Source organism: Mycteria americana, chromosome 19 (genome assembly GCF_035582795.1).
Source record: "Mycteria americana isolate JAX WOST 10 ecotype Jacksonville Zoo and Gardens chromosome 19, USCA_MyAme_1.0, whole genome shotgun sequence".
Taxonomy (NCBI): domain Eukaryota; kingdom Metazoa; phylum Chordata; class Aves; order Ciconiiformes; family Ciconiidae; genus Mycteria; species Mycteria americana.
In genome coordinates, this window is record NC_134383.1 from 344,607 (window position 1) to 372,044 (window position 27,438).

Here is a 27,438-nt window from a genome sequence, read left to right on the forward strand (position 1 = left end):
GCATGCCACCAAGAGGTCCAAAAAATAAGCAATCCAAGCAGAAATCGTACATAAAAAGATAATACAGCTCCCTCCTCTGATCGCCATGGGCTCCCAAACTCAAAGCAACAACTTGGAGTTTATTCCTGATGCGGAATGCCAACTGGGCTGAAGGTTTTAACTGGCTTGGTTCAGGCTTGCACCCTCAACCTTGCAGAGGGGAAAGGGGCAAGCATCAGGCAGTTATTCGAAGGACGTGGCGAGCCCCAGTAAGCAGGGGTCTTCTCAAAGCCCCCCTCTAGGAGAACATCTCCACGCAATGCAGGGTACCACACCGGCACCAAAACTTCACCGTTTCAGCACCAACACACAGCCGCCCTCTCCTCGAAAGAGGCACTCACATGCTGATTTCCTAGATGGGCTAGAGCTCTTTTCACGACCCCCACTCCCACCCTGCAGAGAACTCATTACCGTGGGAGAGAGGAGCTTGTCCTAGCGCTTCTAGTGACCGGCAGCAGTGGTGGGATCTTCACTATAACGCACGCAGAACAAGTCATCGGTTAGAAGAAATAGGTCCTTCAACGCAAAAATGCTTTGTTTCTTGAGCTTACCAAAAGAAACCAACTCAGCCAACTAAATCTGCACAGTTGAGAGCATCCGCCCTCTGAGTACGCCAGCACACGTTGCAAATTCAGAGTGAGGAAAAGCACCCTGGGTCTACCCCTTCCCTGCTCACGAGCGGTCAGGTGAATCTCAGTCTACAGCACCAAGCCACAAAGAACTTTCATCGTTACTTTCTCCACTGTATCTAACGTTATCAGACAGAAGATTTTAGTAGCTAAATAGAAAAGCGATGCTAGAAGTAACATTTTTAACATACAAGAGGCACCGTCTTCATCAGATGCTAGCATCAAGCTATTTCATTTTAAAGCAAAGATGCCCTAAAGACCAAACTCACAAAGATCTTTCAGAGACGTTTTAGAGGTTTTTCGAGATGCAAAAATATACTTTAAGACAATTGGAATAAAAAAAAAATAGTCCAATCAATGTCAACGTAGAAAAAAAAAAAAAGAAAAAAGAAACAAAGCAACTTGCCTCCCCCCACATAAAAACCTCCCGAGTTGTTAACTCTGTGGTCAGGTTGGTTAGCCAGATTTCAGTCATTTCTGCCACCGAACTAGCGCTTGTGAGATATTAACTTCTTTCAAGTAGACCCGGTAAATTCCATTGAACCTGGTCTACTGCAAAGAGAATAATGGGCAAGTATCCTAAAGCACAGCCTGTAAGACACCGGTATTAAATAAAAAGGATGCTGGCGGGCAGTTCGAGTTAAAACCCGAAGCGCTGTACTGGTGAGGCTAAAAGCGTTTCCACGACCAGCTCTGCACGTGCAAACACGACCCCCTTCCTGCCCGCACCGCAGCCTGCTGGAGCTGGAACTTTGCAGCTCAGGAATTACTCTAGCTCATCCACGAGTGGCTAGCTCCACTTCACGGCACCCAACAGAAAACACAAACACCAAGCCGGAAAGACACAAGAAAACTATTTTTATGCCTGTTTTAATAAACTCTGGTATTGCCAGCGGTGGAAAAGCAAAGCAACTGCTCTTTAAACGGGCAAAATATAGACAAAGATACGCTCACCCGCTCCGCAGCTGACAATCTGCCTGGAGAAGAAGAGAGAGCACTGGCCTTTCAAAAAAAAAAAAAAAAAATTAAAAAAAAAAAGCATTCCTGCTACAAAGGAGCCAGGGAATTTCCTTGCCGGCGCAAGGACACAGCTAGCAAGTGCTGCAAAACAAGAACCGAAGGAAAGCAACGCTGCAGCTTGTAGTAAGTAACACACCCCCATCATGTCTTCCCTGTTCTGTCAATAGGTGGGTTGTTGTCAGACTCTTGCTCTGGCTGCCTTCGAAAGGCTTAAAAAAAAAAAAAAAAAAAAAATGAAGGCAGGAAGAAGAGCAACTCAAAAAAAAAAAAAAAAAAAAAAAGAAAGAGAGCCAGCCAGCGCTCCGGGTGCCAGCGAACCGCGCTGCCCGGCCCCGCTGCCCCGGGCTCTGCCTGGGCGGCCAAGGGGAGGGGGGCGGCGTGCGGCGCCCACCGCGGGGCAGGCAGGAGGGGCCGCCGCCCCGGCTCCCCGCCTCGGCCCGGCGCCGGCCCCCCGAGCCCCCTCTCCCGGAGAAGGACGCCTTACCCCGCAGAGCATCCTCCGCAACGGGGAGAGCCGCGAGCCCGGCCCCGCGCCCCGCTTCGCCCCCCGCGGGGAGAGGAGCCGCCGCCCCCCGGCCCCATCCTACCTCCCGGTGGCGGGGAGCGCGCTCCTCACCCCCGCGGCGGGCGCGGGAGAGGGAGCGGCGGGAGGAGGATAATGGAGGCGGCGGCGGCGGCGGGGAGGACACACCGGCGGCAAGTCGCGTGCGCGGGGAGGGACCGCGCGGCGCGGAGGCGGAGGGCGGCCGGCACCCGCCCGCCCGCCCGCCGCGCCGGGCTCCCCGCCGATCCCCCCCCCCCGCCCCCGCCGCGGGCAGACGGCGGCGGCCCGGCGGCGGGGCGCGCCCTTTGTGCGGGGAGCGGGAGCGGCGGCGCGGGCCCCGCGGGCGCGGTAGGTGTGTCCGGGCGGCGCGGGCAGGGGGTGTGCGGGCAGGGGGTGTGCCGCCCGCCGGGGCGGAGCGGGGATGCTGCGGGCCGGGACCCGCGGGCCGCGCCGCGCCCTCCCTCCCCGCCGCCGTCGTCGTTCACCCCCCCCCCCCCCGCCCCGCCGCCCCTCCTCACCTCTCCGCTGCCCGCCTCGGCGCCGCAGGCCGCGCGGAACCGCCGCAGGTTGATGCCGATGGCGGCCGAGACCTGGAGCGCCGCGTCGAAGCCGGGTCCCACCCCGGCCGCGGGGCCCCCGGAGCCGCCGGAGCCCGGCGCTGCCCCGCCTCCCCCGCTTCCCGCCGCCCCGCCGGAGCACGGGCCGCCGCGCTCCCCCTCGCCCGCCACCGCCGGCGCCGCCGCCGGTTCGGCGGCTCGCAGGCTCCGCACGGCCGGCACCCGCAGCCGGGACCCCCCCAGCCCCCGGCGGCCCCAGCCGCCGCTGCCGGGCCGGGCAGGGAAGCGCCACCGACCGCTGTGCGCCATCTTTACTGTGAGGCGACGAGCCAGAGAGCGGGGCCGGGCCGCGCCCCGCGCCCTGGATATCGCTTGTCCGGCCCGCAGAGGTCCTGCATAACAGCGGGTGCTATGCAGGTTGCGGGGCCCCGCCATCCCGCCGCCCGGGCGCCTGGGTAAGCCATGCGCGGCGGGTGCTGGCCCGGCATAACGTTGGGCGATATGCAGGGCCCCGGGCCCGGGCCCCAGCGCGGCCCGCCGCCCTGGATAGCGCAGCCTGCCGCCGCCGCGGTCCCCCATAACTCGGAGGACCATGCAGGCGCGGGGCACCCCGCGGGCCGGCCCCAGAACCTGGCTGCCGCAGAACCGGGCCGCAAGGAGCCCGCATAACCGCGACGGCAATGCCGAGCGAGAGCGCGAGCCGCCGGCGCCCGGGACCGCGCATACGGCACAGGCCGCCCCGCCAGCCCCCTCCATAGCGCCAGGCCGTATGCGGGGCGCGGGGCGCCGCTCGGCGCGGCCCCGGGCCCGGCATGGGGCGCGAAGCGCGGGCGGGCGCCCCGCATACCGGCGGCGCGCAGGCAGGGCGCGGGGAGGCGGGAGGGCGGCGGGGCGGGCCCGGCCGGCGGGGACCGCCTGACAGGGCCCCTCGGCCCCTGACAGGGCGCCCGGCTCCGCGGGCTCCCTCCGGCTGCACCCACCCTTCTCCCGGGCCGGTGCGGAGCGAGGGCCGGGGCGCGGGGCCTGCCCGGGAAGCCGGGGATGGCCTGGCGAGCGAGCGAGCCGCTCTGGGGGGAGAGAACAGCCGCCCAGGCAGGTGCGAAGGGGTGGCGGCACGGAGGTACCGTGGGCTGCCCTTGTCAGCCCTTCCCCTCCGCGTCCACGTCCCCGTCCGCCTCCTACCTCGCCCGGCTTGCCCTCTTGGCCGGGTCAGTGTCCTGCCAGGTGCCACCTCCATGAAGAAGGTAGTGGCGATGGCACTAGGCCAGCAGCTCCCTCTGGTCCCCGGCGTCGCGCCGCAGGCTCGCCTCCATCTTGTACAGCACAGCAAGAAGGGGGTTAACGTCCAACAAGTGCCCGCTGTATTTCCTGAGAAAAGCAACACCGCAAATGCACGAGTATCAGTTATAAACCCCCTCTATTTGGGGAACATAAGGTACCTGTTTCCTTTAAAGCTCATGAACTGAAGGCAGAGAAAGGCTGTTTGCCCCTCATGGAAGCAACCAAACAGTATCTGTGATGTTGAAGAGGACAGAAAAGCTGCTGGAGCCCATTGGGTTTACAGGTGCCCCTTCTGCTTATTGCTGCCGGGGTTCTGCTTTGGGACCAGGGCTAGGGTGGCTTCTCACGAGGACTTCCAGGGAGAAGAATTGAAATTGGATGGTTTCTGTCTCTCTAGGGAGTGTGAAAGGGGCTGGAGCGTTTTCAAGCTCTCCCATGCTTTGTTAGTCGAGTTTAACCCAATCCTCCCAATGAAGCTGGTTTGACGGACCCTGCGACCCAGCACTGGTGTGCGAGCTGCGGCACAGGGCCCCTTGTGAGTGCCTACAAGCGTCCGCCCCAGAGACAGCGGTACGCGCAGGTCAGAACAAGTCACACGGCGCAGGCAGGCCTTTGAGTGGGATCAGGCAGACTTGCTTCTGGGGCCAGAAACCTTCTGCAAATCAAGACGACACTTTAAATCCCACGGTGTGACCTCTCTGTCTGCCTCTCATCAAGTAGTATGTGCGACAGCCCCCCGCCGAGGGGCCTGATGGGTTCCCCTCGCAGGTATTTATCTGCTAGGCGATGGGTTTGTGAAGATGGGAGCGAAGGGCTCCCGGGAAGGGGCTGTTTTTGGGGCCAGCCTTCACCCTCACCGGCGCGTGCACCCGCCGCTTAGCCAAGGCGTTGCACTTCAGCCCCGGTTAGATCTGCCGGTGCCCTTTGCGAGCAAGCGTCACCTCCTCAGAGGGGAGCGAGAAATCGCAAAGTCCTCAGCAGCAAAGGAGGCAACAGGAGCACTCAGCAAGTCCCAGGAATAAAAGAGGTTTTCCAGGACCACTGCTGCTTGGCTGTGCCGGGCAGAAATTGTGACCTCCTGGACAGAAGTGTCAGGAGAAGTGAATGCAGGACAGGGAGCTGGAAGCCCAGGTCCCGTCGCTGCTCCTGTCGCAGACTCACCTGGGGAAGCTGGCGAGTTTTTAGCCTCGGTTTCCCCATCTGTCACGTGGGGGTGACCAGTGTCTGGTAACAGGTTGTGACCTGTGACCCTCAGCTCCTGGGTCAGGAGTCCTTCTCTTTAACAAAAAAAGAAAAGCGTTCCATCGATGCCACCAACGACCTTCCGGTCACGGAACGTGAAGGGCGTGAGCTCACCTGCGCTATCCCTCAGGAGTCCGAGAAGCTTCTTGCTGGGACGAAGCATTGAGAAGGTCAGCTCTGCTGCAGGGAGAAGAGAAATCGCCGTGCTACTGGCACAACTGCCCCGGAGGCGTTGGGGTCACTCGGGGCAGCCAAGCAGCAGCTGATAGGACGACAGTATCGACAAGAAGCAATACTGACCGGGAACCATCTTCTAAGACAGTATAGACAATAAAAACAGTTACGTCCTACCCCAGCAGGACCGCTGGCTTCAGAGAACTCCTCCTACAAATTATTTTCTGAAAACGTGTTAGACTGCAGGCGATCTCACCAGGTTTTTGTATACACCTCTACAAAAGCTGCTTGAAAACGAGCAAGCTTCTGGATTTCTGGACAGCTTACACCTCCGGCCGGCGGTGAGCTAAGATGACACGTACAGTAAAGCTCCGCTTACCTTCAAAGGCTTCCACTCAACGGGTCTCGCCCCAAACGGGCAGAACCGTGTGGAACAGTGCTACGGACCCTACGGTATCAGCCATGGCAGATATCTTTTGACAGTGTAAATAAAGTACTGGCTTTTCTTTTTGGTTCCCGCTAGCTGACGTGAAATACGTTCAGAAATGAATGAAAGCATCTGCGCTCTCAGTCTGAAACTGGGGCTCTCGGGACTTCCCTAACACTGTAGCTGAGGCACAGCGGTTGTCCGACAGCTGAGCACAGGTGTGACAATGAACAGCAGCGTCACCAAGCCAGCGTTAGCGCCGTCTCAGGGGACCGGCCTTCAGGCAGCTACCCCTCCGAGCAGCCGATCTGCACCGCCAGCGGCGCGACCGGGTCGGGGACAGGCTCGCGCCCCAACCGCCACAAAAGACCACGACAGCTCGACATCGGTTCCCGGCTTTATTGTCACAGACCCCGTTACAGACTTGGGACCACGGCACCGAAGATGGCGTTACTGAGGATGAGTCTTCAGACGTTGTACCCGATCAGGCCGCCCTTGCCTATGATCTCCCCGATGTAAAACCACATCAGCACCTCCGTGGCCACCAGACCGTTCCTCAGCGCTTCCTGAAAGAAAAAAAAAGCCACCGGTTAGATTGTTTGCCCCTGCGACAGCTTCCTTCCTCGCTCCTGTAGTCAAGCTCCACGCAGGACAAGCAGAGCCATCAACCAATTCACAAGGCAACGGTTTAAGGAAAACACCAGAAGCACAACGGAGTGTTTCTCGTGTTCAGCCACCCCTCAACAGACCACATCGTTAAGAAGGCGGTTCTAAACTGTGTTCGGTACGGCATCAGTTGTCATTCCTGTCTTTTTACGGCCCTTTCAAAAGATCATTTCTTAAACCATGTATGCGGGAAACATTTTAATTTCAAGGCCGAGCGATGACGCAGCTGTTCCAGGCGGTTGGGCTCCTCACTCTCTTCCCTGGGACAGGTAACAACGGGGGCCCGAGGAGCAGAAGCACAGCCTAGTCCAGGCACGGAAGAGTTAAGGCAAAGCCGACACAGCCAAAGGCTTTCAGCTCTCGGCCCCTAAATTCCTCGAGCTCCGGGCCTTGCTGCCAGCAGCTCAGTTGTTTCCCGTGGCACAAGCAGAGCGCTTCCAGCTAGCGTGCTGGTGGTTAGGTCAGGTCTTGGAAAATACCGCGCTGAACACCCGTGCCTCCTAGACCACAACTGGCAGGACCTGAAGAGGCTGCAGAACTCACCTGGGCCTCCACTTATGCAGAAAAAAAGGATGAATTTTTATAAATGTAATCTTTTGAAAGCCTGGCACCAAACCAAACACATCTTGGGAGCGTGGGGTGTAAGAGCAGCCCGGGTGACAGAAGCCCACCGCAGCACCCATCGACTGCTGCGGGGACCAGTCTCACAGCGGGCAGGGCTGCAGGGAGCAGGGCTGCGGGGATGCATTGCTACATGCTGGCTGCACGGGAGAGGAGGAGGAGGAGGAGGAAGGCAGGCAGCCTGACCTGGGTTCTCTGGGAGCAGAAAAGTTGCCAAAGCGGCTCTGGACCTCGCACGGCGCGGCAGGGACGCTCCAGGGCGATGGCAAAGCCGCTCCGCGCCCTCTCGCCCTCCCCATCCATCGCGCCTTCGCCCCCACCCCCCAGCCCAGTTTCGGCCGTGGGGCGACGGCCCAGGAGAACGCCCGGTCGGAGAACGCCCGGTCTGAGCTCCCGGTACGGAGGCGCAGGAAGACCGCGGCACCAGCGGGCCTCACCCGTTAAAGCTGCCCCTCCCTCAGGCAGAGCCCTTCCCCCCGCGCCCGCCGTTACCTTGACGGTGAGCTGCGCCAGGCGGCCGCTCTGGAAGGCCCTGGCCATGGCCTTCATGCTGTCGATGGCCCGCGGGATCTCGGCGGGGGTCGGCGGGGCCAGCTCCACCTTGGCGTAGTACCAGAACGTGGCCAGGCGAGGTTTCGAGTACGCCACGGCGGCTGCCGGCAGAGGGGAGGGGAGGCAAAGCCGGTTTCCCAACGGCGGATGCCCGCGGGGGCCTCCCGGGCCCGGCCCTCCCGCCCGGCCGCGGGCGGCGCGGCCGCCGCCCCCGCCCCGCCCGGCTGCAGCCCCGCTCCCCGCTCCCCGCCCCGTCGCCCCGGCTCACCGCTGAGGAGCTGCGGCCCGCGGGCGGCGATGCGCTGCGCCAGCCTCTGCGCGGCCTGCGCCATGCTGCGGGGCCCGAGCTGAATGTCACCTCACCCGCCGCCGCCGCCGCCGCCAGGACCCCGCCGCCGCGCCTGCCCGCCCGCCGCCTGCCTCCCGCGCGCCCCGCAGGCGCCTGCCGCGGGCAGCCCCAGCGAGGACCCCGGGCTGCGGGGCGGGGCCCGGCGCACCACAGACGCGGGTTCGAGACCCGGGCGGGGCCGCTGCCGCCGCCCCCCCGGGAGGACCCCTCGCGCCCAGCTCCCCGGGCCCAAAGCCCAAATAAAGAGGCTTTTCTACAGCTAGCCCCCCCCCCCCCCCCCATTCCCAGCAGCCGCCAGACCTCCACCGCCAGCTGTAAGATCACCTCTATATTTAATTTCCAACACCCCTCCGTTCCCAACGATCAGTCGGAAAAGAAAGCCTGCTGCCCAACCGGCATGCACAAGTAGCATAACCGTCCCCCTCCAGTCCGTCTCCCACATCTCAGCCTGGGAGCGGCTGCGGATGCAGAGGCGTCGCTTTCACATTGAACGTACGGTTACAGAGTTTAAACACAGCAACAGAACCGAGGGAGCGTGTTGGTGTCGCTGGAAAAGAACACGGCCACACAAAGAACAAGTAATAGAGGGCCGGGACACCAGGCCAGGCAGAAGAGGCCGTGGTCTTCCCCCGAGGCAGAGGCTCAAAGCTGTAGTGCAGTGGAAAGTCTTAGTATTAAAGAGTAGGTCTTGAAAGGAAAAGACAGAACAAGGGATGGAAGGGAAGGTCCTAGGAGAGACTCCGGAGGTGGTGGCGATGCACTAAATGTGGTCTCGATTGCGGTGGCGAGTTGCACAGACGCTCTGGAGCTCCAGCCGCTACTCCTGCACGGCATTTATCTTGCCCGTGATTGTAGGTCTAGGGATGAGATCCTGGTTTTCAGTTCAGCGTGTCCTCCAGCTCCTCCTTCTGCTTTTTCCTCTCCGCAAGCCACCGCTGGATCTTCTCTTTAAGCTCTGTGTTTGGTCTGATCTGGTCCATAGTGAGGGGGCTCCGATTGAACGGATCCGTCTGGTCGCTGAAAGACAAAGCATTGAGGAGATTATTCAGACGATTCCAGCACTAGGAGGAGGGGGGGGAAAAAAAAAAAAAAAAAAAAAGAGGAAGGTAGGCCAGGAAGAGTGGCGTGATCTTTCTGCCGTTAAGTGAAGCAGACGCACCGAGAGTCGGTATTGTTGGATAAGCGAAACAGATCCCCCAAAAGCACCCAAGTATGAGGCCCGCGCTTCGTACCTGAGGAGGTGCCGGGCTATAGTCGACCGGTCCACGGTGACACGGGAGGAGGGCAGTATCACAGGGTCCGACATCAGAGTGCTCATGATCGGATCCAGGAATTCATCGCAGGCGTCCGCGTACGTCTCCTCCTCCTGCTGCTGGCGGTCTGCAAGAGACTGGCAGGCACGCGCCCCTTTTAGACACTCGGTCTCCCAGTTCTTTCAAAACCAGGTTTGCCCCTGACTCGTAGCTAAAGCATTTACAGGTCTGTGCTGGCAGGGAGCCCTCCCAGCTGCCCCACCGGAGCCTCAGAGGAAGCCCCGCTCCCAGAAATCCAGCTCCACAGCAAAGACGCAGTGATGATACACAGATGGCAGTTCCACCTTTATTTGTGAGCTTAAATTCACTCCGGTTCTCACCTTGATCCTCTCGGCCAGGTTACTGAAGGACACTATCATGTTGCCGGGCTTGTTGATTTTCTTCAGGACCCGAACGGTCTGGGCAAAGAGCGTCGGTGAATAGGAGCGGCCGTCCTTGGGCACTGTGGCACAGAAGTTTTCTTCATCCCTGGACCGCAGGTTAAAAGAGAGCAAAGGTTTAAGAATCCGCATTTATCAGGCTGTGAAACACGGTCCCCACAACAGCTGTATTACCACAGCAAGGAACTCAAAGCTAGAGAAAAGCTTGACCGTAATTAAGCATTTCTCCCGGCTCCTCTCCAGAGTGACCCAAGGTATGAACGTAACCGTGATGGTGCTGAATTTCCATCCCTGCTAGCTGGGTTGCAGCCAACTTCCCCAGGTAATTTAAATTAAAATTACAACAAAAGAGCACAGCACACTTCCGAAAAGCCCATTAAGGCCCACGGTAAGCACACAGAGCAATTCTGTTAGGGCCGTTCCCAGAGGGGACGCTCCTGCCCTGTGACACAGGGGGCCACGGGGCTCTGCTAGCCAGGACGTCCCCGGGATGGCTCCTGCCACCCCCCACGCCAGCTCTCCCTTGTCACCTACCCGAGGTTTAGGTAGATGGTACAGATGTCAGACACGAGCTGCTGCGGCTTGAAGTCAAACTCGCTGAAATCCTTGACTTTCAAAGCTCCCATTTTAGGCCCAACCAGGTGTTGTAGAAAGTAGTTGAGCATGGAGATGATGCGCTCAGCAAGGAAAGGATGCACGAACAGGGACTTAATTTCTGCAACAGAAACCAGCAGTTCCCTGAGCTCCACGGCGATCCCCTCCCGCTCCGACCGCCCCGAAGCCAAGCTTGTGCCCACCCGCTCCCAGGCAGGGCCCTTCTCCGGGTCCCGGCGGGCAGGAGGGGTTGCTCTCCCTACCCGAGGTCAGGAAGGCCAGAGTGCCAATGGTTTCGTTGGACATGATGTTGTGGAAGCGCGCCAGCTGACCAAACATCTGCAGGCTCGACTCCTTCTCACGGCGAGCCTCCTGGGATAGGCCGTCCCATTCGCCACGGTCCTTCTCGATCTGCTGAACCTTAATCTTACTGAGGTACTGCAAAGACACGGCAGGGAAGCGTGTGGGAGAACAGGCAGGTAAATGGGCAATGACGGCTAAGTCAGACCTGTTCTGCACTGCTCCGGGCTGACAGAGGCCAAGTTGGGATGCAAAAGGTGGAACAGAGTGCTTGAAAAGGCCTCTCGCAACCACACGCGTTTCACAAAACACAGAACATTCGTTTAGACAGCAGACGGTAGAAAGTCCATAAATGCTCACAACCAGAGGGGCAATATCCACGTCACCTGTCTTATCTGCCAGCCTCCCAACAATCAGTTCTATGGCAGGCAAAAGCTCCCCAAAAAAGCCCTTTCTAGCAGCCACAGGCAGCCGTGAAAGGCACGGAGAGACAGCCACCACACACCAGGGACGTGAGTTCCAGTCCCCTGGCACTCGCCTCGTAAACCCAAAGGAGAACTGCCTGGAGACAAAAGGCCTTTGTTAGGATAAAGCACCTGCGGAAAGGCCACGGGGATTCCATCACCAAAAACCGCAGAGGTTGTTTAAAACCTGGCTGCGTCCAGGTTAGCAACAGGCAGATGTCCTCGCAACTCCTCCAGCACTCTTCACGCTGGATCTGAAAAAAACCCTTTTGCTCCTCTTTGTTTGACCTGCCTCCCGAGACCGCGGGGAGGGAAGAGTGCCCCGTGTGCAGCGCCCCAGGCCCCGCTGTCCTGCCTTCACCCCTTCTCCCAGGGCATTGGCCACACGGGCCTGGAGTCGTTTTCTGCCAGTATCTGCTGCACAGATTCATCGGGCGGGACCAGAGCAAGCCGATACTGTTCTAGGGATAGGAGGTCAGTATCGCGCCCGGCCACCTTCAGGGGAGCGAGAGCTGTTGCTTACGTGACGCCGACAGCACGCGCGCTCGGCCCTACCTGTATGGCTTCATCCAACAGGAAAATGGCGTCATTCATGAGCAAATTAAGGAAGCGCAAGAAGAGAGGGGGGTTCATTGCCTCCAGGTTCTCCGAGGCGTAATCAGCCAGAGCCTGCGAGGAATGAGAGAACGAGTGAAGCTCTGGCACAGTCCCAACGGCAGGACACAGACCCGCAGGCTCCACACAGAGCTGCACACGCATGCTCGTATATGCGCCTCTTGCTCACCTTTATGCTCTGCCGGTACGAATCCGTGCCCCACATGTACCTCAGGATGGGATACATGGGACGGCGGTAGTTAAACTTCTGTTCAAACTGGTGCGGGTCACCTAGGCGTAAGCAAAAGTAAGAGCATTTCAAGTGGGCGGTGGGCACAGGCGGGGGCTGCTAATTCCTTTGCACAGTTCGTTTGAAATAAAAACCCTGTTCCCGTACAGGTCAGTGACATCTGTCACCGATTTCAAAGCAGTACAACCGATCCCACACTAGAAGAGGGCCCGCTATAAGCATCGCCGAGCTGAAAAGCTTGAGCTCCGGAGGTTATCCTGTCTAGATACGCAGCTCTGCACAAGCCAGAAGTTTGGAAAGACCGACGCTTTGCTGGAATGCCGCCTGCCTAACACAGCTGAGCAGCTTCACAAAGCGCAAATAGATTCGTTTGTTTTCACCGACATACTTCAAACCCTGGAGACATTCCCCCTGCAGGTGTTACAGAAGGAAGACAACTCTTCCCCCTTCGGGCTTACCAGTAAACTCGATGTCCACAAAGACTTTGATAAGCGCCTCGGCAAGATGGGCAGCGTTTTGGTAAGAGCAGAACACGCGCTTGCGATGAAACACACTCGAGACGAGCGGGTTCTGGGCCTGATCTAAGTGAGGCATCACAGCTTCCAACACTTCTGCCAGCTTGGCTCGCAGATGAGGATTTTTCATCCTGCAAGAGAAAACACCAAAGTAAATCCAGGATGGCGCGAGGGCCGGGGTGCGGGGACCGAGCTGTTCAGCAAACACTCCAGGAGCTGCGCCCATCCATGCAGGAGCGCCCAGTTGTTGCAGACCATCTGCAAAACCAACGCTGGGCGTCCAGCGGCTCCCTCTCCATGCCAGGACCAGGGGGCGAAGGCACACAGGCAGTGCCCGCAGTGAAATCTCAGGCAGAGAGGCCAGAGGGTGTGGGAACAGCAAAGCTGTTGCTTCCCTCCCTCCCTCCCCGGCAGCGCACGTTGCTCGCAGCCCGTGCTTGCTCGTCAGCTGTAGCTCCCGAGCAAACCTGACTTGTCCCAGCTATTGCTTACTGCCCAGTGACTCGCTTCCTACTCATCGTGCAAGCCCAGAGCGCTTTGCTGCACGTCTGGTACATGACAGATCACCGAGGTGAGGGTGTAACTCTCCTCTGCTGCACGTGTGGGGCAGAAAGCCAAACCACCCGCCCAAGGTCACGCCGCAGGGTACTGCCAGGAAAGAACTACAGCCTCCATCTCCCGGGCCAGCGCAGGGACAGCGGGATCAGCGAGAGCTGCCTACCAAGTGAAATCTCCACCTGCTCCTGCCGCCGCTGGGAGTTCGCTGTATTTACACATGCAAGTATAAACAAACGAACAGCAGAAATGCAGCGTGCATGGCGATGTCTTATCAGGAAGATCAATAAAACTACTCAATTTTGTCCGGTGCTCAGTTACCACAGTAGACTTCACAGAGATACTCCAAACAGATCAATCCCAACAGCTTCCTTTAACAAGTACCAAAATGGCCAAGTACAAGTACCGAGTACCTAGCTGATGAGGCCCCCGCGCAATACGACCAAACGAGTATTTAGACACCGAACCCCGCTTGCGCCTTGCGTGAAGCCTTCAGGCAGGGCCTTGTTCACTGTGCCTCCTGCGGGCAGGATTTAGCTTTTCCAATGAGATCAACCCATTCACGGACGTCTAAACCAAACCTCAAGACACTATGACGATTTCCACTTGCTTGTTCCCCTCTGGGCGCTCTGCAGATAAGCAGCCAGGGCTCACACCCGGGGCTGTACGTACCTCTCCACGTCACCCATGAAAACAGTAACAAAGTGAAGGACATGCTCCAGAGAATCGGCGGAAGTCTCCAAGATGTCGTCAGCGAAACGCCGCAGGAAAATGAAGAAGTCGCCCAGATTATCGGCAAAGAATTCTGCGAACAGAGATTGCATGTGAATTCCTCCTCGGGCAGCTCATTTGGCCCTTTTCCAGCCTCCTGTGTGCTCTCCCCTCATTGCCTCGATTCTGACTGGAGTTTCGGGAACTAACTAGCTCTATCAGAACACCGCAGTCCTGAAGGATGCCCGGCCTGCTGAAATTTGTAACACACGGGATTCACTTCACCTCTCTCAGAAGTCAGGTCGCTTACAGAGTGAAACCCAGCAGCCGTCTGCTGATCATACGCAGTTACACAAAAAAGCTCAAGGGAAGAGAATCTCTAGACAACAGAAACCACAAGGAGGATTTTGTGCATAGGGAGAGCAGTAAATCAATACGGTATTTGGCAAAACTTTGCAAGTTGGCTGCGAGTGGGATCTTTAAAAGGTCAGTAGCGTCAATACTCTAAGTATGCCCCCCTCAAAGAGCCCCAAATTTTCAGGTGACTCTCTTCAGAGAGAATATTCTAGGCAAAGAAAGATGCCATCAGTTGTAGCATGGCGTCCTGCCCTGGACAGAAGAGTGCTTCCTTGGACAGCTCTCCCAGCGCTCATCTAGAAGGTACCAGGATTAGCCTGTAAGCTGAACTCGGAGGTCCCAGCTTTCTCTGGAGCTTCGGACCTCACTGCTGACATTTTTGAATGCCCTTCCCTACGCTTCCTTACGCGCTCTGGAACCCTTCTTTTCGAAGGCAGGATGTGCTTTAAGCACCTCAGTGAAGAGGAAAGCCAGGTGCTACAACCGTCTTAAGGAGCCAGGCTGCGTACGTGTAACTACTTTAACTGCAGAGTTACTTTGGCCGGTTAATCGTGGCAGGCACACAGACAGACCACCAGCAGGACAAGCGGCTTCACCTGGCACGTAGGCCAACGCGCTGTTTTCCACCTCTGGCAGCGGGAAGGTCAGCTCCAGCGGTTCCGTCCCGTGGTTTCCCAGGGCCAGCTGCACCAGCAGAACTGCCATGGACACCTGCAGATTTAGGCAGTTCTGCAGCATCTGTGGCTCTGTCATCGCCGTCTTGGTAGAGAGATAGATGGTCATCAGGCGCTCGAACTGCTCCCTGAGGCTGTCGGCAGCAGGGCTGGAGCTCTGCTGGGCTTCTCGCCACGCTACTTGCAGGCGGTGAAGGCTTTGGTTTATCTTTACCATCTGGTCATGCAACCTACCCGGAAAACAAGGCAAGAAGGAGATGAGACGAGGCGTATATACGTTCAGCACAGAGTGCCTAAGCAATACGTAAGCTAGCGCGTGCTTTTATCCTGTTCAAACCGTTTCCTGCGGATAATCTGTCTGGGGGCCAGCGACAGGAAGCCTTTGGAGAAACACAAGCCAGGGCTGGGGAGGACACCAGACCTTAGCGAGGAACTGCAGCGGTCCGCAGAGTGGCCGGGTAAACCGACGACCGCTGCGAAGCCCTCTGCAGAGGTGCGGACAAGGAGCCGGTGCAGCCGCAAACCCCTTAGGTTACCAAGGTCAGGAATCCGGCAAGCCCGAGAGACGCCTGCGAGGTGACATTTTCAGTTTCCCAGCAACAAGCCACTTGCATAACTTTTCATCTATTTCTATATTTAGAGAATAAACCAGAAGAGGACGGTGCCTGGATCAGCGGTGACCTCACAGTATCCAGGCAACGATTTGCAGAGAGAAGCTGAGAAAAATAGTGCCTTCTGGTGTCCAGAAAATCCTTTCCTGGAAACGGACAGCTACCTTGCATTTCTGTTTCACGTTAAAACCGTTTACCGGGGTGGTTCGGAGAGCTCGCAGCAGGCAGGCGCTCTGCCGCCGAGATGCCTCCTACTAGAGAAGCGAGACGCCAGCGGCTCGTTCCCCCGAGGAGAGGGGGGAACCGCGCGACCCACGGACACCCGGCACTTGGCTGTTACGTTTCCATAAATAATGTAGAGCCCGTAAGACTGTTAGCGTTGACCGTGAGCTGCAGTGGACAAAGTTTCTTTCCAAAATCAGTCAGCCCGAGGCTCAAACGTCAGTCAAAGCGCACAGTGAAAGGTACTCGGCACTGCAACTGGCACACTCCCTATTCCGAGTATTTACTAAAAATTTACGTGGCTGTACACGGGCGCAGAACTGCACTGGGAGTTATCTAGTACCTACGGCTTCAGCATTCACGTTACTTATGAATACCAGATACGGTTTAACCCCTCCCCTCCCCCCATAAAAATCCTCTCTCAAACTCTGGATGCATCAGTAGCGCGCTGAGCCCTGTCAGAAAGGCGAAGGCCTTACGGACAGACGGGCGCAGCGACAGAGCGGTTACCTGTGAAACCCCAAGTGAAGGGTGTACTGCGTGAGGACCAGGTTTTCCGTCACCAGGTTGTAGCTGTTCGCAAACTCCGGCTCTTGCTCGCTCAGAGCGGGTATCAAGCACGTTTCCTTTTCCAAACCTGGAATGAAAAGCATCTCTGCGTCAAGTCCTACCCAGCAGCGCTGGTGAAGAGAGGGCTCAAAAGGGCTCCCGCTGAAGACGCAAAACGACTGCCGGTGATGCCAGGCAGCTTTTTATTCGTATTCAACTCTTCCCTTGCTCTTCTCGACTCATTTGAGTCTCCCTTTACCGGCACACGTTGAGAGGGCACTACTGGGAGAGGTAAGGACCTGAGGAGATCCCCTTTCTCATTCCCTTGCTCCCCCGAGGTCTGGGCATACCTTTCATATGTACATTCTTACTCCTCCTCTCCTCTTCGTTCAGCTCCTTCAGGGCACAGTAAGTAGGGTTGAAGGTTAGCAGCCTCGGAGATTTTGGTTTGCAGAAGGGCTGGCACAGCTTCAGGAGGGCAGCTCCCAGGTTGAGGAAGAAGGCATCTGAGGCATACATCTGGAAGAAGATCTCCGGCATCTGGTTAGCCCAAATTTTGGTGCGGCCCGCGTTCGCGTGGAGGCAGTTTCCCAGCCAGGAGAGAATCCTGTGCTTCGTCTCTGGAGACAACTGCAACAGGTTCTTCAGCATCTGGTAGATCTTCTCGTGGAACTGGGCCATAAACTGTTACGGGGAACAGAACGCGGTCGAAGGGGTCACTGGCGGGATCGCTCTTTTGCCTCTCCCGTCATCAATGCTCTCAGAGCTCTCCTGGCTCCAGACTGCATCCTGCTCCTCAAGGGCAGGGCTTTCAAAGTAAATCACGGCCAGGACACCTCTATTAATCACCCGCCAGACGCACACGTTACGAGCAGGCCAAATCCTGAGGCTGGCAGCAAAGAATAATTAGGGAGATCCTCAAAAGCACAGTCGAGAGCAAGCTGTTTCCATAGGGAGTAAAACCAAAATTCTTGACACATTTTTAGCGGCAACAATGACCCTGAAAGAACGCGTGACTGGGAAAGCCCCTCACTGTGACCGCTTCTGTGCCTGAGTTTACTCCTGTATTTACACCCTGCGCTCTGACGCTTCACTCCTTACCTACTGAAAACGTGCCTAGCACTGTTTCTCCGAGGAAGCTATTTACTTTCATAACGAGAGAGAACGTTGCCTGTCGCTTTCTCTGCTGGGGAGTCAATTAGCGTTTTAATCACAGGATGGGTACCGAAAACTACGTCCTGGTGATTACAACACCTAAGGTAGATTACCTTTGCGCAGCACCTCAAGTGACAGTGCTGGCATCTGTTCCACAAGTACCACCCTACCCTTTTCCCACAGCTCGGACAACTACTTGCACAAAACACGACTCGCTCGACGCGAAGACTTGGGTTACAACAACCCGAGGAAGCGGGCAAAACCCTTCACGTGTTACAGCTGGGGAATCCAAAGCAGTTTTGCGACGCGCTTAGTCACGAGCCAGATTCTTAAAGAGCCAGCGGTGGGACTGAAGCCCTGACGTCGCATCTTTAACCCTCAGGCAACGAGAGGCTGCCAAAACACACGGGGAAACGGTACTGTCACGCTTCAGCCCACCTGATGGATGTTGGATTCCTGCACTTTGATCTCCTGCGGGCTGGATCGGGATGGATTCAGAAAATAGCCGTGGTTCTCCACTACGCCGGGGGTCTTTAACAAGCAGGAGATGTTTAAAATGGCGCCTAGCAAAGTCTTCTGGTACATCTGTCCGTTGCTGGGATCCTTGGGCTGGATGTAGCCTGCAAAAACCTAGGGAGCACAGCAGGACGTGCTGACAGTTACACAAAATCCTGGCAAAAACCCCCACAAACCGATGGGTTTGGGACAGGCTATCGGAAAGGAGGAGAGGGGTAAGAGTACACACGCAGGGTGTTGTTACACTGCACTGTTGGTTTGACCTCGACAGATTAGGTCCTATAAACGTGCCCCTCCCGCAAGCAGAACCTGCGAGGAGCTCTCGATCAGGCCGAGACACCCACCTTTGCTATGTCCTTCTGCTTCGTGAAGTAGAGGAGCACATCGAGGTACGTGTACAGCAGGATCTGGCAGAGGTCCAGGTCCTTGATTCTGCTCAACAGGATGTCAAACACAGGAACCACGACCTCCCCGAACGTCCGCACCTCCTCATCCATCGTCAAGGCTTCTATGACCTCCTCGAGAAACTCGGTCACGTCTTCAAAGTCTAGCGAGGGAAGCGAGGCCGTTACCACGTACTCTAAGCGGCCGAACCTCAGCACGTGTACGCACGCCGCGACCTAAACGCAGCCTTTCCTTTTAGCAACGAGGGGAGCCAAGGCTTCACCCGAGTCCACAACGCTCTTCCCGCAAGCTTTAACGCGACGGGCAGCCTCGCGGCACTAAGCTAGCGGCACGACCCAGCCGGACTTACGCGCCCCTCTCAGCGCCTCCAGCATCAGGTCCACCAGCTGCTCGTACACGTTCTGGTTGACGTAAATCTCCGGGGTGAGGAGTACGGTGCGAGCGTTTGACACAGTCAGGTTCCGGCAGCGCACGGCAAAGGGCAGCAGGTTCTCCGGGACCTTGGTTATCTGCACAAGGAGAACGAGACAGAGTTGGGGCCGCTTCTGGCCGTTAAAACCTCAGCTCGGTCACCTCGGACCGGAAAGCTGGGTGACAAAGCTGCCTTCTTCCTCAGAAACCCCTGCCCACCTCTTCTCTTGCCCTCTGGAAACAGGCATAGAGGTAACGCAGAATCTGCCTCTCCCCTGCGTCCCGGTCGGCGGAGAGGTTCTGCGTGCTGGCGGAGGTCATGTAAATCAGGTGGTTTCCAGGCTCCGGCAGCAGCAAGCGGGTGAACAGGGCCTAGGCACCAGCAAGGACAGACGGCGAGTGAAACGGCCCCGGCAGAGAGACAATCCCTCCAGAAAAAGAAGCCCCGTATGGCCACAGGGCAAGTTACTTCTGCTCGGAAGAGCTCTCTCGATCCCTCGTTAAGTACCGGAGCGCTAGACTGAGAACCCTCAGGCTTGGCTCCTCGGCTAAACGATTTCCCTCGTCCCCGTCAAGAGCGACAGCAGCCCTAACAGAAGTTCTTTTCACTGGACAACCCGCCAGGAACGACTAGCAAACGAAGCCGAGCGCGCGCACGAATGCCAATCGCAAAGTTCTGCTCGGCAGCGCAAGAGACGGCATGCTGCCCCGCTGCCAGCGGCGCCTGCCTCCCGCAGCCGCCCGCAACCTTCCCTCGCGCCCCGTCCAGGCCGGATTTGTTCCCCTCCCCGCCGCCAGCCCATCTGCACGACAGCAAACTCCGGCAGCCTCCAGGAGGAGGGAACAGAAGCAGCAAAGTCTAAACCTTTCTCAGCCTCGCACCCCAAAAACCCCGTGGCCGTTTGCAGCAAAGGGCAGCTCCGCGCAGGGCTTTGGCAAACGGAGCGCGTTCAGGATGCGTCACGCGTGCGTTGCGAGGCAAGAAGTTCAACTCCCGTTGCCCAAGCAAGCAGAACGCCCACGAACCGAGGCGGGCGGCCCTACCTGCTCGACGTTGTCCATGTCCAGCCAGTCCTGGTCGTCCAGGTCCGCGGCCATTTCTTCCAGATAGACACAGCGCGCCGGGATCCCGTTCCCGCTCTTCATGCTGGGGTCGCCTGAGAAAAGCACAGATCGACCAGTTTCACCCAAAACGACGGAGAACGTGCTGGCGGGCAGCAAAACCTGCCGGCAGGGCCCTGCCGGTGGCAGAGCTGCCCACTGCAAGCCGCTGCACCGAGGCACGCTCCCTCTCCCGGCTCTCCCCGCCGCTTTGGCACGGATCCGGCGAGCTCTGCCCGGCGCAGCGCGGCTTCCCCAGCCCGTCACGCCGCCCCCGGCGCGGGCGGGAGGGTTCCCAGCGCTCCTCACTATTGTCGAGGGTGATGAGGAAGATCCTCTGGATCATGTGGTTGATGTTGAGCTGCTCGCACAGCTCCCGCTGCGAGCGGAAGGAGCGGCTGATCTCGGCCACCGAGTAGTCGCAGTCGTCCAGGCTCTCGGAGACGCTGTTGTCCGAGTCATCTTGGCTGGCCGACGTCTCATCGCCTGCGAGACAGAGCTCCTCAGCACCCCGGCGGGAAGCCTCGCCCTCGCCCCCGCCGCGGGGCCGCCGCCCGCGCCCCGCACCTGGCAGCTGCCGCAGCTGCTGCTTCTGGACGGCGGCGAAGTGCTTGGCGTCGGCGATGGAGCCGAAGAGGGCGGCGAACGGGTTGCTGGAGATGCTGTTGTTGTTCTCCTGGTCGGTCATCTCCCCTCAGGGCCGCGCCATGCGGGGCGGCCGGGGCAGGGCTGCGGGGAGAGCGGCCGTCAGGGCCCGCGCCCGCCCGGCAGCGCTGCCCGCACCCCCGTCCGCTCCCCCGGGCGCGGCGGGCTCGGCCCGAGGGCGCAGGCCGGTGCCGCGGCCCGCTCGGCGCTTACCGGGCCCGGCGCGCTCAGCTCCGCCGCCGCCGCCGCCGCCGCCGCCGCCGCCGGACAGCACTGCGCGTCACCGCGTCGCGTCGCAATAGGCGTCACGTCCGCGCGCCGGAAGCCGGGGAGGCGGGCGCTCTGCAAGAACGGCCCGGGGTGGGGCAGAGAGCGGAGGGGCGGGCGGCAGCGCCCCCTGGCGGCGCGGAGGAGCGAGTGCCGGGCGGCGGAGCGGCCGGCGTTGGGGCACGGGCCCCGCGTCACCGGTGTGATTGACGTGCACGTCAGACAGCGGTGACGCCAGCCGTTAACATGCCGGCTGACGCGCATCTCATTTGCATACGTAACCGCCTCTTTTGCAGTCAAGTAACCCTACCGAAACACGCGTCATGGCGGCGGTGGGGGGCTGGGGCAACCTGTGGGGCTGTGGGTCAGGGCGGGGGCGATGCGTGGGGCGCTGGGGGGCTGGGCTGCACGTATATATATCTCTCTCTCTCTATATATATATATATAGGTGCACAGATACACACACACACGCTGCGGTGGTTGAGCGTGGCCGGCCCCAGGCGCCCACCCAGCCGCTCGGTCGCTCCTCTCCTCGGCGGGACGGGCGGGAGAAGCAGCAAACGAGACGGACAAGAACCCGCGGGTCGAGCCGAGGGCGGTTTAACAAGCGAGCGCGAAGGCAGCCAAGGCAGCCGAAAGGATTTTACCCTCTCGGGCCCGCCAGGCCACAGGCACCGGGGCTGCCGGGGGCAAGGCGACGCCGTCCCGGCCCGACCCGAAGCGCGCGAGCTCCTAGACACCTACAGGAGCGGCCACGCTGCGCCTGGTGCCGAGTCTGCGATGGGGGTCCTGGGGCAACGTGCGTGGGGCTGGGGGTGTCGGGGGGGCGTGGGGCGACGTCTGGGGCTGTGGGGCGACGTGTGCGTGCCGGGGCGAGGCTGTTCCGGGGGCAAAGGAGGGGGTCCCGGCTCCCCTCCCCGCCCGGCCCCCCGTGCTGTGCAGCAGCGGCCCCGTTACGGCGTCCGAGCGGCCCCCGTCAAGCGTCGTCCGGACAAAACACGCGCCGCTGACTTATTTGTGCGGGTTTCTTAATTAAGAGGCTTTAATCGCCCGTTGCGTGGATCTCGTGTTCCTTCTTACAAAAGATTCTTTGCAAAACTAACGCCACGTGGCTGCGGCCGCGGGCGAGGGCCGGGGCAGGAGGGCTCAGCCCCGCGGAGGGAGGGTGGGCTATGGCACTGTCGGCGCGGGACCCTCCGCCGGGCACCCACCGCGCGCAGGGGGCGCGGCTGGCCCTCCCGTCCCCGGCAGCGGCTCAGGCGGCGGCCCCCCGCTCCGGCGGCTCGTCCCGGCCGCCCTCGGCCGCGCTGCCGGGGACGCTCAGCCCGGTGAGAGCATCCTCGCCGGGCCCGGTCCCCGGCGGGGCGCAGGGCTGCAGGAGGTGGTCCCAGCAGAGGCTGAGCGTGGAGCGCTGCTGCTGCTCCCGCTCCTTCAGCTCGTGCTGCTCCTTGGCGCTGGCCGCCGGGGTCTGCACCTCGAAGGTCATCTCGAAGCGGCTGTAGTCCACCCGGAAGGCGCCTTTCTCCAGGGACATGCAGGGCTCGAAGCGGTACCCCCAGAGGATCTCGTCCTCCGTGTACGAGGTGCGGGCTTGGCACGTCATCCCTGCGGCGAGACAACGGCTGAGCCGCCGCCGCCGCTGCCGGCGGGCAGGGCGCCGGGGTGCCGCGACAAACCACCCGCTGCCTGCCGAGGGGCTTCCAGCCCCGGCTCACCCATTGCCGCGGTGGAGCCGGTTTCGACCCCGGGCATCTCTTGCCAGGATGCCGGCCCCGAGCCCGGGCTCGCCCGGCACCTCCGGGACGCCAGGGGAGCCGCCCCTCCCCACCCCAACCCGCTCCGGCCCACTCGCCTGTGGCTTCCACGATGCCCTCGAGGATGATGATGATTTCGAACTGCTCCCGGCGCAGCGACTCGGCCGACATGTCCCAGAAGGGGCTGCGGCGGTTGATGACGTGGCAGATGATCTGAGGCTCCACCAGGAACAGGCGGTCCTCCCCCGTGTCGTAGCCCAGGTTCAGCTCCGACTGCTCCAGGGGGATGAACTCCCCCTCGGCCGTCTGCCGGGACTTGATCAGCTTGGCCCGGATCTTGGCGTCCACCATGTGGCTGTCCCGCAGGTCCCCCACGCGAAACATCAGGCAGAGCTTCTCGTCCCGGCGGGAGACGACGCAGTTCTTGCTGAAGATGAGGGTCTGGGCGCGCTTCTTGGGCCGGGAGATCTTGACGAACATGCAGCCCACCATCAGGGCGTCGATCATGGAGCCGACGATGGACTGCGCCATCAGCAGGATGACGCCCTCGGCGCAGTTGGCCGTCACCATCCGGGAGCCGTAGCCGATGGTCCGCTGGCTTTCCACCGAGAAGAGCAAGGCGGAGATGAAGTCGTCCACATTCTCGATGCATGCCCGCCACTCGGGATCGCCCCGGTGCCCGATGTCACCCCGCGCCCAGGCGTCGAAGAAGTAGACGGTGCCGAAGACCACCCAGGTGACGATGTAGCACATCATGAAGACGAAGAGGAACCAGCGGTACTTGAGGTCCACGATGGTGGTGAAGATGTCCGAGAGGAACCGCTTCTTCTCCTGGATGTTGCCCAGGTTCACCTGGCACTTGCCCACCTTGGTCACGTAGCGCTGCCGCTGCCGCTTGCTGGCCTGGACCACGGGGCCGTCCTCCTCCAGCAGCTTGCAGCGCCGGCTCTGCAGCCCCTCGGGGGCGGGGATGGCGGCGGCGGCACTGCGGGCGGGGGTCTTGCCGTGCACCGAGCTGGGGATGTTGGGCACGCTCAGCGTGTGCAGCGGGTACCGGCGGGCGCTCGCCTCCCGTGGGGCAGCCGGCAGGCACCGGGATGGATCACCGGGATGGTGCTGGGCAGCCGTACTGCCGTGGCTCGGCGGCAGGGACGGCTCACCGGGGACGATGCCACCGCGGCGGGGTGGGGACAGGTAGTTTGGCATCAGGGCGCTTCTCTTGGCGGCAGCGGCACCGGCTTGCTGCCACCCGTCCTCTGCCAGAGCCCCGGGGGCGGCCGGGCGTTCGGGCTGCAGGGCGGAAAGGGGCCTGTCGGTGAGAAATCGCCTCTGACAACAACCGCGACCGCCCGGTGGCATCCCGTCCGAAGGACGCCCGAGAGCCCCGGCCCGAGCCATACCTTCTGGGGGAAGGTGCCGTACCGGCTGGTGTCGGTGGGCGGCCGGGGCAGGTAAGCCAGCATGTGCTTGGCGGTGGGGGTCTGCGCCGGGGGGACGGAGTTGCTGCGGCCGCGGGGCTCCTCGGGTGCCAGCCGGCTGCCACCGCCACTGTTGCGGGTGCAGGGGAGCACCATGGCGGTGCCGGGGCGGGGGCTCAGCCCCGGGCTGGGCGCGCAGTCCTGCTGCGGGGGACACAAAGCGGGGGGTTATTTTGGATGCGGAGGGCGGCGCGGGGCTCCGGCCCCTCTCCGCATCCCCCCGGGCCGGGGTCCGGCGGGGCTGCCCTTGCCCGGCAGCGCACGTGCCGGCCACGGAACCGTGCCGGGGCGGCTACGGGACGGCGCCAGATGGCTGAGCCCATTAGGGGCCATAATTGCATTGCAGAAGCCGGGGAATGAGGCGGCCGCCTCCGGTGGGGAGCAGCCCCGGCAGCGGGCGAGCTCGGGTGATGGCCCACGGCTCTGCTCCACGCTCCTCCCGGGACGTGGCCGTAATTGCCGGCTCTCTAACGAGCTCCCAGCGGGAAGGGGTGGCCCCCGGTATGGGAGGAAGGACGGCCCGAGACAGCGACGCAGGGCCCGTAGCTGGGCTCCTTGGGACGGGCTGAGCCCAGCCCGGTCCCCGCGGGGAGATGCGGCGGGAGGTTGCGTTCCTGGAAACGCGACCCAAAGGAGCAGCGACCCGTGGGGACGGGGATGGGAGACGGACGGGATGGGGGTGGCGAGCGTGGGTGCTCTGCCGCCTCTGAGCATCCCTAGCCAGTGCCGCGGGGCAGGACCGCTCCCGCTCCCGTGGCATCTCCTGCCGCCGTCCCGGCGGGACCAGCGGTCCTCGGGGCCGAGCTGCCGGCTCCTCAGCCCCACGCAGACCCCCGGGCGAGGGGGGCACCCACCTCATGTCCAGATGGAGCGGCTGCCGGACCGGCAGACGTCGTCCTCGGCTCGCGGCTCCCGCTCCACCCCGGCTGCTGCCGGGCATCTTCCTGCCGGCTGTGGATGGGAATCCTCTGCCGGGCCGGGCCGCCGCAGCCGGTGGGAGGGAAGGACAGGGAGCTCGGTGGCAGCCGCCAATCCTGCCCCAGTGGCAGAAGGTCGCCCGTTAATCTGTCTCCATGACAGGCACAATTACCTCGCGACGATTTAATCAGAAGGAGTGGGCGCGCTGACACGCGAGGGAAGGAGCAGGAGGGGTTTCCCAGCGGATTTCCCTGCTCTCGCCCTGGGGATGATGCTCCCCGTCTGCTCTCGGGGATGGGGCCGTCAGCCAGGGCTGGCGAACGTCCCTCCTCCCCTGCCCGCGCCGTGCTCCCTCGCCCCTGCTGTCTCCTCCTTTCGGGAGCCCCCTGCGAAGGTCCCCCCCAGCGCTCACCGGGGCCAGCCCCCCCAGCGCCAGCAGGACTCAGTAATTTACCAGCCTGGCCCCCGGTACCCCTGCTGATAAGAAAGACGGCAGATGAAGGAGAGATTAGTCGCTAATCTCCCAGGGAAGATGAATCTGCAAGCTGGACCCAGCGGAGGGGACGCACGCAGGGGCGGATGGGAGGCGAGCACCAGCACGAAGTTGGGATTTTCCTGACGGTGCGGCCCATCCTTTTCCCCCATCTTTTGTTTGCAGCAGGACGCCTTCTCCCCGGCAGGAGTTTGCTCCTGTAAAGCACCAGTGACCGTGTCCCCCGGCGAGGTGCGGGGCACAGGAGAGGGTGACGGGCGCCCGCCTGCGAGCAGCGGGCAAAGGCGCACCCTCCCTCGGACGTCCCCATCCTCGAGACGGCTCTCAAAGGCTCCTTTGCACATTTATGTAATGACCAAATGAGAGTCGATGCCTCAAACCCTCCTGAGAAGAGCCCGCCGCTGGCTCTCCGCTGCCCACGTCCCGCCTCGGGGTCCCCTCCCCGTGCCACCACGGCCGGAGCCGCTGCTGCTCAGAAGCGCTTTCCCTGCCAAGGCTCTCGCTTCGGGGTGGCCGAGGCTCGGCGGATTTGCGTGCTTGGCTTAACCCTCCCGGGCACGGCTCGGCAGCGGTGGGACCCTGGCCAGAGGCACGGCGGGGATGCACCTGGCTTCTCCTCCCAAGCTGGGTGCGCTTTCCTTTTAGCGTGGAAAAAGCAACAACGGCTGGAAAATGACCACGGCCACACCCCGGCGTTGGAGGAACAGGCTTGAATTCGCTCCCCTGGATGCCAGACGCGGCCGGCAGCGGGGTGGACGCCGCTCCACAAGCGTTAATGGCCGTGGCTGCCGCTCAGGGCGGCTTATCTCGGCCCGGCGCACAGGTTAGCAGAGCGGCGTTAGCATGGCCGGGGGCTGGCGGGCGAAGGCGCAGGCGGGGGGGATGCTGCTGGCCCTCCTCGGGTGGGTCTCCTCCTGCGTCACCACCTTCGTGCCGCTCTGGAAGAGCCTCAGCCTGGACCTGAACGAGCTGGAGGTCTGGACCATGGGGCTCTGGCAGGTCTGCATCGCCCGGGAGGAGGGAGCGGTCGAGTGCCGAGCCCACGGCTCCTTCCTGGCGCTGCCCCCCGAGCTGCGCGTCTCCCGCCTCCTGATGTGCCTCTCCAACGGGCTGGGGCTGCTGGGCTGCCTCCTCGCCGCCCCGGGGCTGGAGGGCTGGAGAGCCTGCGAGGACAGATCCCGGCTAAAGCGGCGGCTCCTGCTCGCCGGGGCAGCGGCGTTCGGCACGGCGGGGATGGCCACCCTGGCACCGGTCTCCTGGGTCGCCTACAACACCGTCCTCGACTTCTGGGACGACACCGTCCCCGACATCGTCCCCCGGTGGGAATTCGGGGAGGCCACCTTCCTGGGGTGGTTTGCCGGAGCCTTCCTCGCCACCGGCGGGCTGCTCCTTGCCTGCAGCGCCCGCTCCACGAGGACCGAAACGCCGCCGGCCCCTGCCTGCTGCCAGCCCCCCGCCGCGCGGGGTCCGGCTGGGGGTCACCACCCGCACCCCAAAAACACAGACCTGGTCATCTAGGGACTCGGGGCGCCGCGCCCTGCGCACCTCCCGGCTCTTCCCATTGCAGGGACGGCTCCCGCATGTTTTACAGGATGATTTGCCAATTCCTACAGCCGCCTTGCAGCTTTTTTTCCTTCCTCCGTGCGTCTGCTTCGCTTTTTCTTTTTTAAGGAGCAACAGCTTTTCCCGCAGCACTCGCCGAGCGAGCGTGGGAAGGCAGCGAGGCAGAGGCAGAGCAGTGGGCAGCGCTTGGGACTCCTGGTGCCATTTGCGGTAGAGTCACATCTTGACGGCGCTGCGTTAGCATCCCTGCGAATCCCCCGCAGCCAAGTCTGTCGTGGTTAACAGCTACGCCCCAGCGTAGCGGCTCGTTCCTTGCACGCCCGCGTCCCTCGGATGCATTCACAATAAATTCTCGTGCTCGTCGGCAGTGCGTTTCTGTGCTCTGAACGTGCAGCTGCCACCTTGCACGAGGCACGGCACGAGCGGGGAGGAAGGGTGGGAGCTGGAAGGGGCAGCGCTGCTGCTCCAGCGATGCTTTGGTCCGTCCAGAAAAGCTTGGGCGGGGGGGGGAAAGAGAGAGGAAGGTGGAAAACAAGGGGGAG

The 27,438-nt window shown here is 61.1% G+C and overlaps 5 protein-coding genes across 5 annotated transcripts in view; 1 reads left to right on the top strand and 4 right to left on the bottom strand.

Moving 5' to 3' along the window:
- The window catches only part of KMT2A (lysine methyltransferase 2A), a 48,462-nt gene extending 45,339 nt beyond the window's left edge, over positions 1 to 3,123 (bottom strand). Inside the window, exon 1 of the mRNA XM_075520964.1 lies at positions 2,751 to 3,123. Coding sequence (XP_075377079.1) covers positions 2,751 to 3,098 — 348 coding nt within the window. The 5' untranslated portion in view covers positions 3,099 to 3,123. The remainder of the gene's footprint in view (positions 1 to 2,750) is intronic.
- A 3,175-nt stretch (positions 3,124 to 6,298) lies between these two features.
- Positions 6,299 to 8,177, bottom strand: ATP5MG (ATP synthase membrane subunit g). The gene is made up of 3 exons (XM_075521270.1): positions 8,021 to 8,177; positions 7,693 to 7,853; positions 6,299 to 6,479 (listed from the first exon to the last, which is right to left on the bottom strand). Exons 1-3 carry the CDS (start codon positions 8,082 to 8,084, stop codon positions 6,381 to 6,383), a joined length of 324 nt encoding a protein of 107 aa, XP_075377385.1. The 5' UTR covers positions 8,085 to 8,177; the 3' UTR covers positions 6,299 to 6,380.
- A 237-nt stretch (positions 8,178 to 8,414) lies between these two features.
- UBE4A (ubiquitination factor E4A) lies at positions 8,415 to 20,731 on the bottom strand. The gene is made up of 20 exons (XM_075520929.1): positions 20,637 to 20,731; positions 20,346 to 20,507; positions 20,088 to 20,264; positions 19,722 to 19,834; positions 18,897 to 19,049; positions 18,616 to 18,775; positions 18,206 to 18,408; positions 17,784 to 17,975; positions 16,541 to 16,874; positions 16,152 to 16,278; positions 14,731 to 15,038; positions 13,739 to 13,871; positions 12,455 to 12,642; positions 11,937 to 12,037; positions 11,708 to 11,821; positions 10,652 to 10,826; positions 10,329 to 10,509; positions 9,735 to 9,882; positions 9,334 to 9,491; positions 8,415 to 9,118 (listed from the first exon to the last, which is right to left on the bottom strand). Exons 2-20 carry the CDS (start codon positions 20,464 to 20,466, stop codon positions 8,980 to 8,982), a joined length of 3,225 nt encoding a protein of 1,074 aa, XP_075377044.1. The 5' UTR covers positions 20,467 to 20,507; positions 20,637 to 20,731; the 3' UTR covers positions 8,415 to 8,979.
- A 954-nt stretch (positions 20,732 to 21,685) lies between these two features.
- Positions 21,686 to 24,818, bottom strand: LOC142418865 (G protein-activated inward rectifier potassium channel 4-like). Its single transcript, XM_075521277.1, has 4 exons — positions 24,777 to 24,818; positions 23,845 to 24,063; positions 22,543 to 23,734; positions 21,686 to 22,295 (listed from the first exon to the last, which is right to left on the bottom strand). Exons 2-4 carry the CDS (start codon positions 24,016 to 24,018, stop codon positions 21,946 to 21,948), a joined length of 1,716 nt encoding a protein of 571 aa, XP_075377392.1. The 5' UTR covers positions 24,019 to 24,063; positions 24,777 to 24,818; the 3' UTR covers positions 21,686 to 21,945.
- Positions 24,819 to 26,155: 1,337 nt separating this feature from the next.
- Positions 26,156 to 27,230, top strand: CLDN25 (claudin 25). Its single transcript, XM_075521276.1, has one exon. The coding sequence runs from the start codon at positions 26,177 to 26,179 to the stop codon at positions 26,849 to 26,851; it is 675 nt and encodes a 224-aa protein (XP_075377391.1). The 5' UTR covers positions 26,156 to 26,176; the 3' UTR covers positions 26,852 to 27,230.
- The last annotated feature ends 208 nt before the right edge of the window (positions 27,231 to 27,438 follow it).

Excerpts from the sequence above, each read along its gene's own strand:
- ATP5MG (XM_075521270.1), bottom strand. The coding sequence starts at position 8,084 with ATGGCGCAGGCCGCGCAGAGGCTGGCGCAGCGCATCGCCGCCCGCGGG. Across the intron at positions 7,854-8,020 it reads CGGGCCGCAGCTCCTCAGCG|CCGCCGTGGCGTACTCGAAA; the intron begins GTGAGCCGGGGC and ends CTCTGCCGGCAG. Across the intron at positions 6,480-7,692 it reads TGGCGCAGCTCACCGTCAAG|GAAGCGCTGAGGAACGGTCT; the intron begins GTAACGGCGGGC and ends TTTTTCTTTCAG.
- UBE4A (XM_075520929.1), bottom strand. The coding sequence starts at position 20,466 with ATGACCGACCAGGAGAACAACAACAGCATCTCCAGCAACCCGTTCGCC. Across the intron at positions 12,643-13,738 it reads TTCATGGGTGACGTGGAGAG|GATGAAAAATCCTCATCTGC; the intron begins GTACGTACAGCC and ends TTTCTCTTGCAG. Across the intron at positions 9,883-10,328 it reads ACCATCTACCTAAACCTCGG|GGATGAAGAAAACTTCTGTG; the intron begins GTAGGTGACAAG and ends CCTGCGGTCCAG.
- LOC142418865 (XM_075521277.1), bottom strand. The coding sequence starts at position 24,018 with ATGGTGCTCCCCTGCACCCGCAACAGTGGCGGTGGCAGCCGGCTGGCA. Across the intron at positions 23,735-23,844 it reads ACGGCACCTTCCCCCAGAAG|CCCGAACGCCCGGCCGCCCC; the intron begins GTATGGCTCGGG and ends TCCGCCCTGCAG. Across the intron at positions 22,296-22,542 it reads GGGCATCGTGGAAGCCACAG|GGATGACGTGCCAAGCCCGC; the intron begins GCGAGTGGGCCG and ends GTCTCGCCGCAG.
- CLDN25 (XM_075521276.1), top strand. The coding sequence starts at position 26,177 with ATGGCCGGGGGCTGGCGGGCGAAGGCGCAGGCGGGGGGGATGCTGCTG.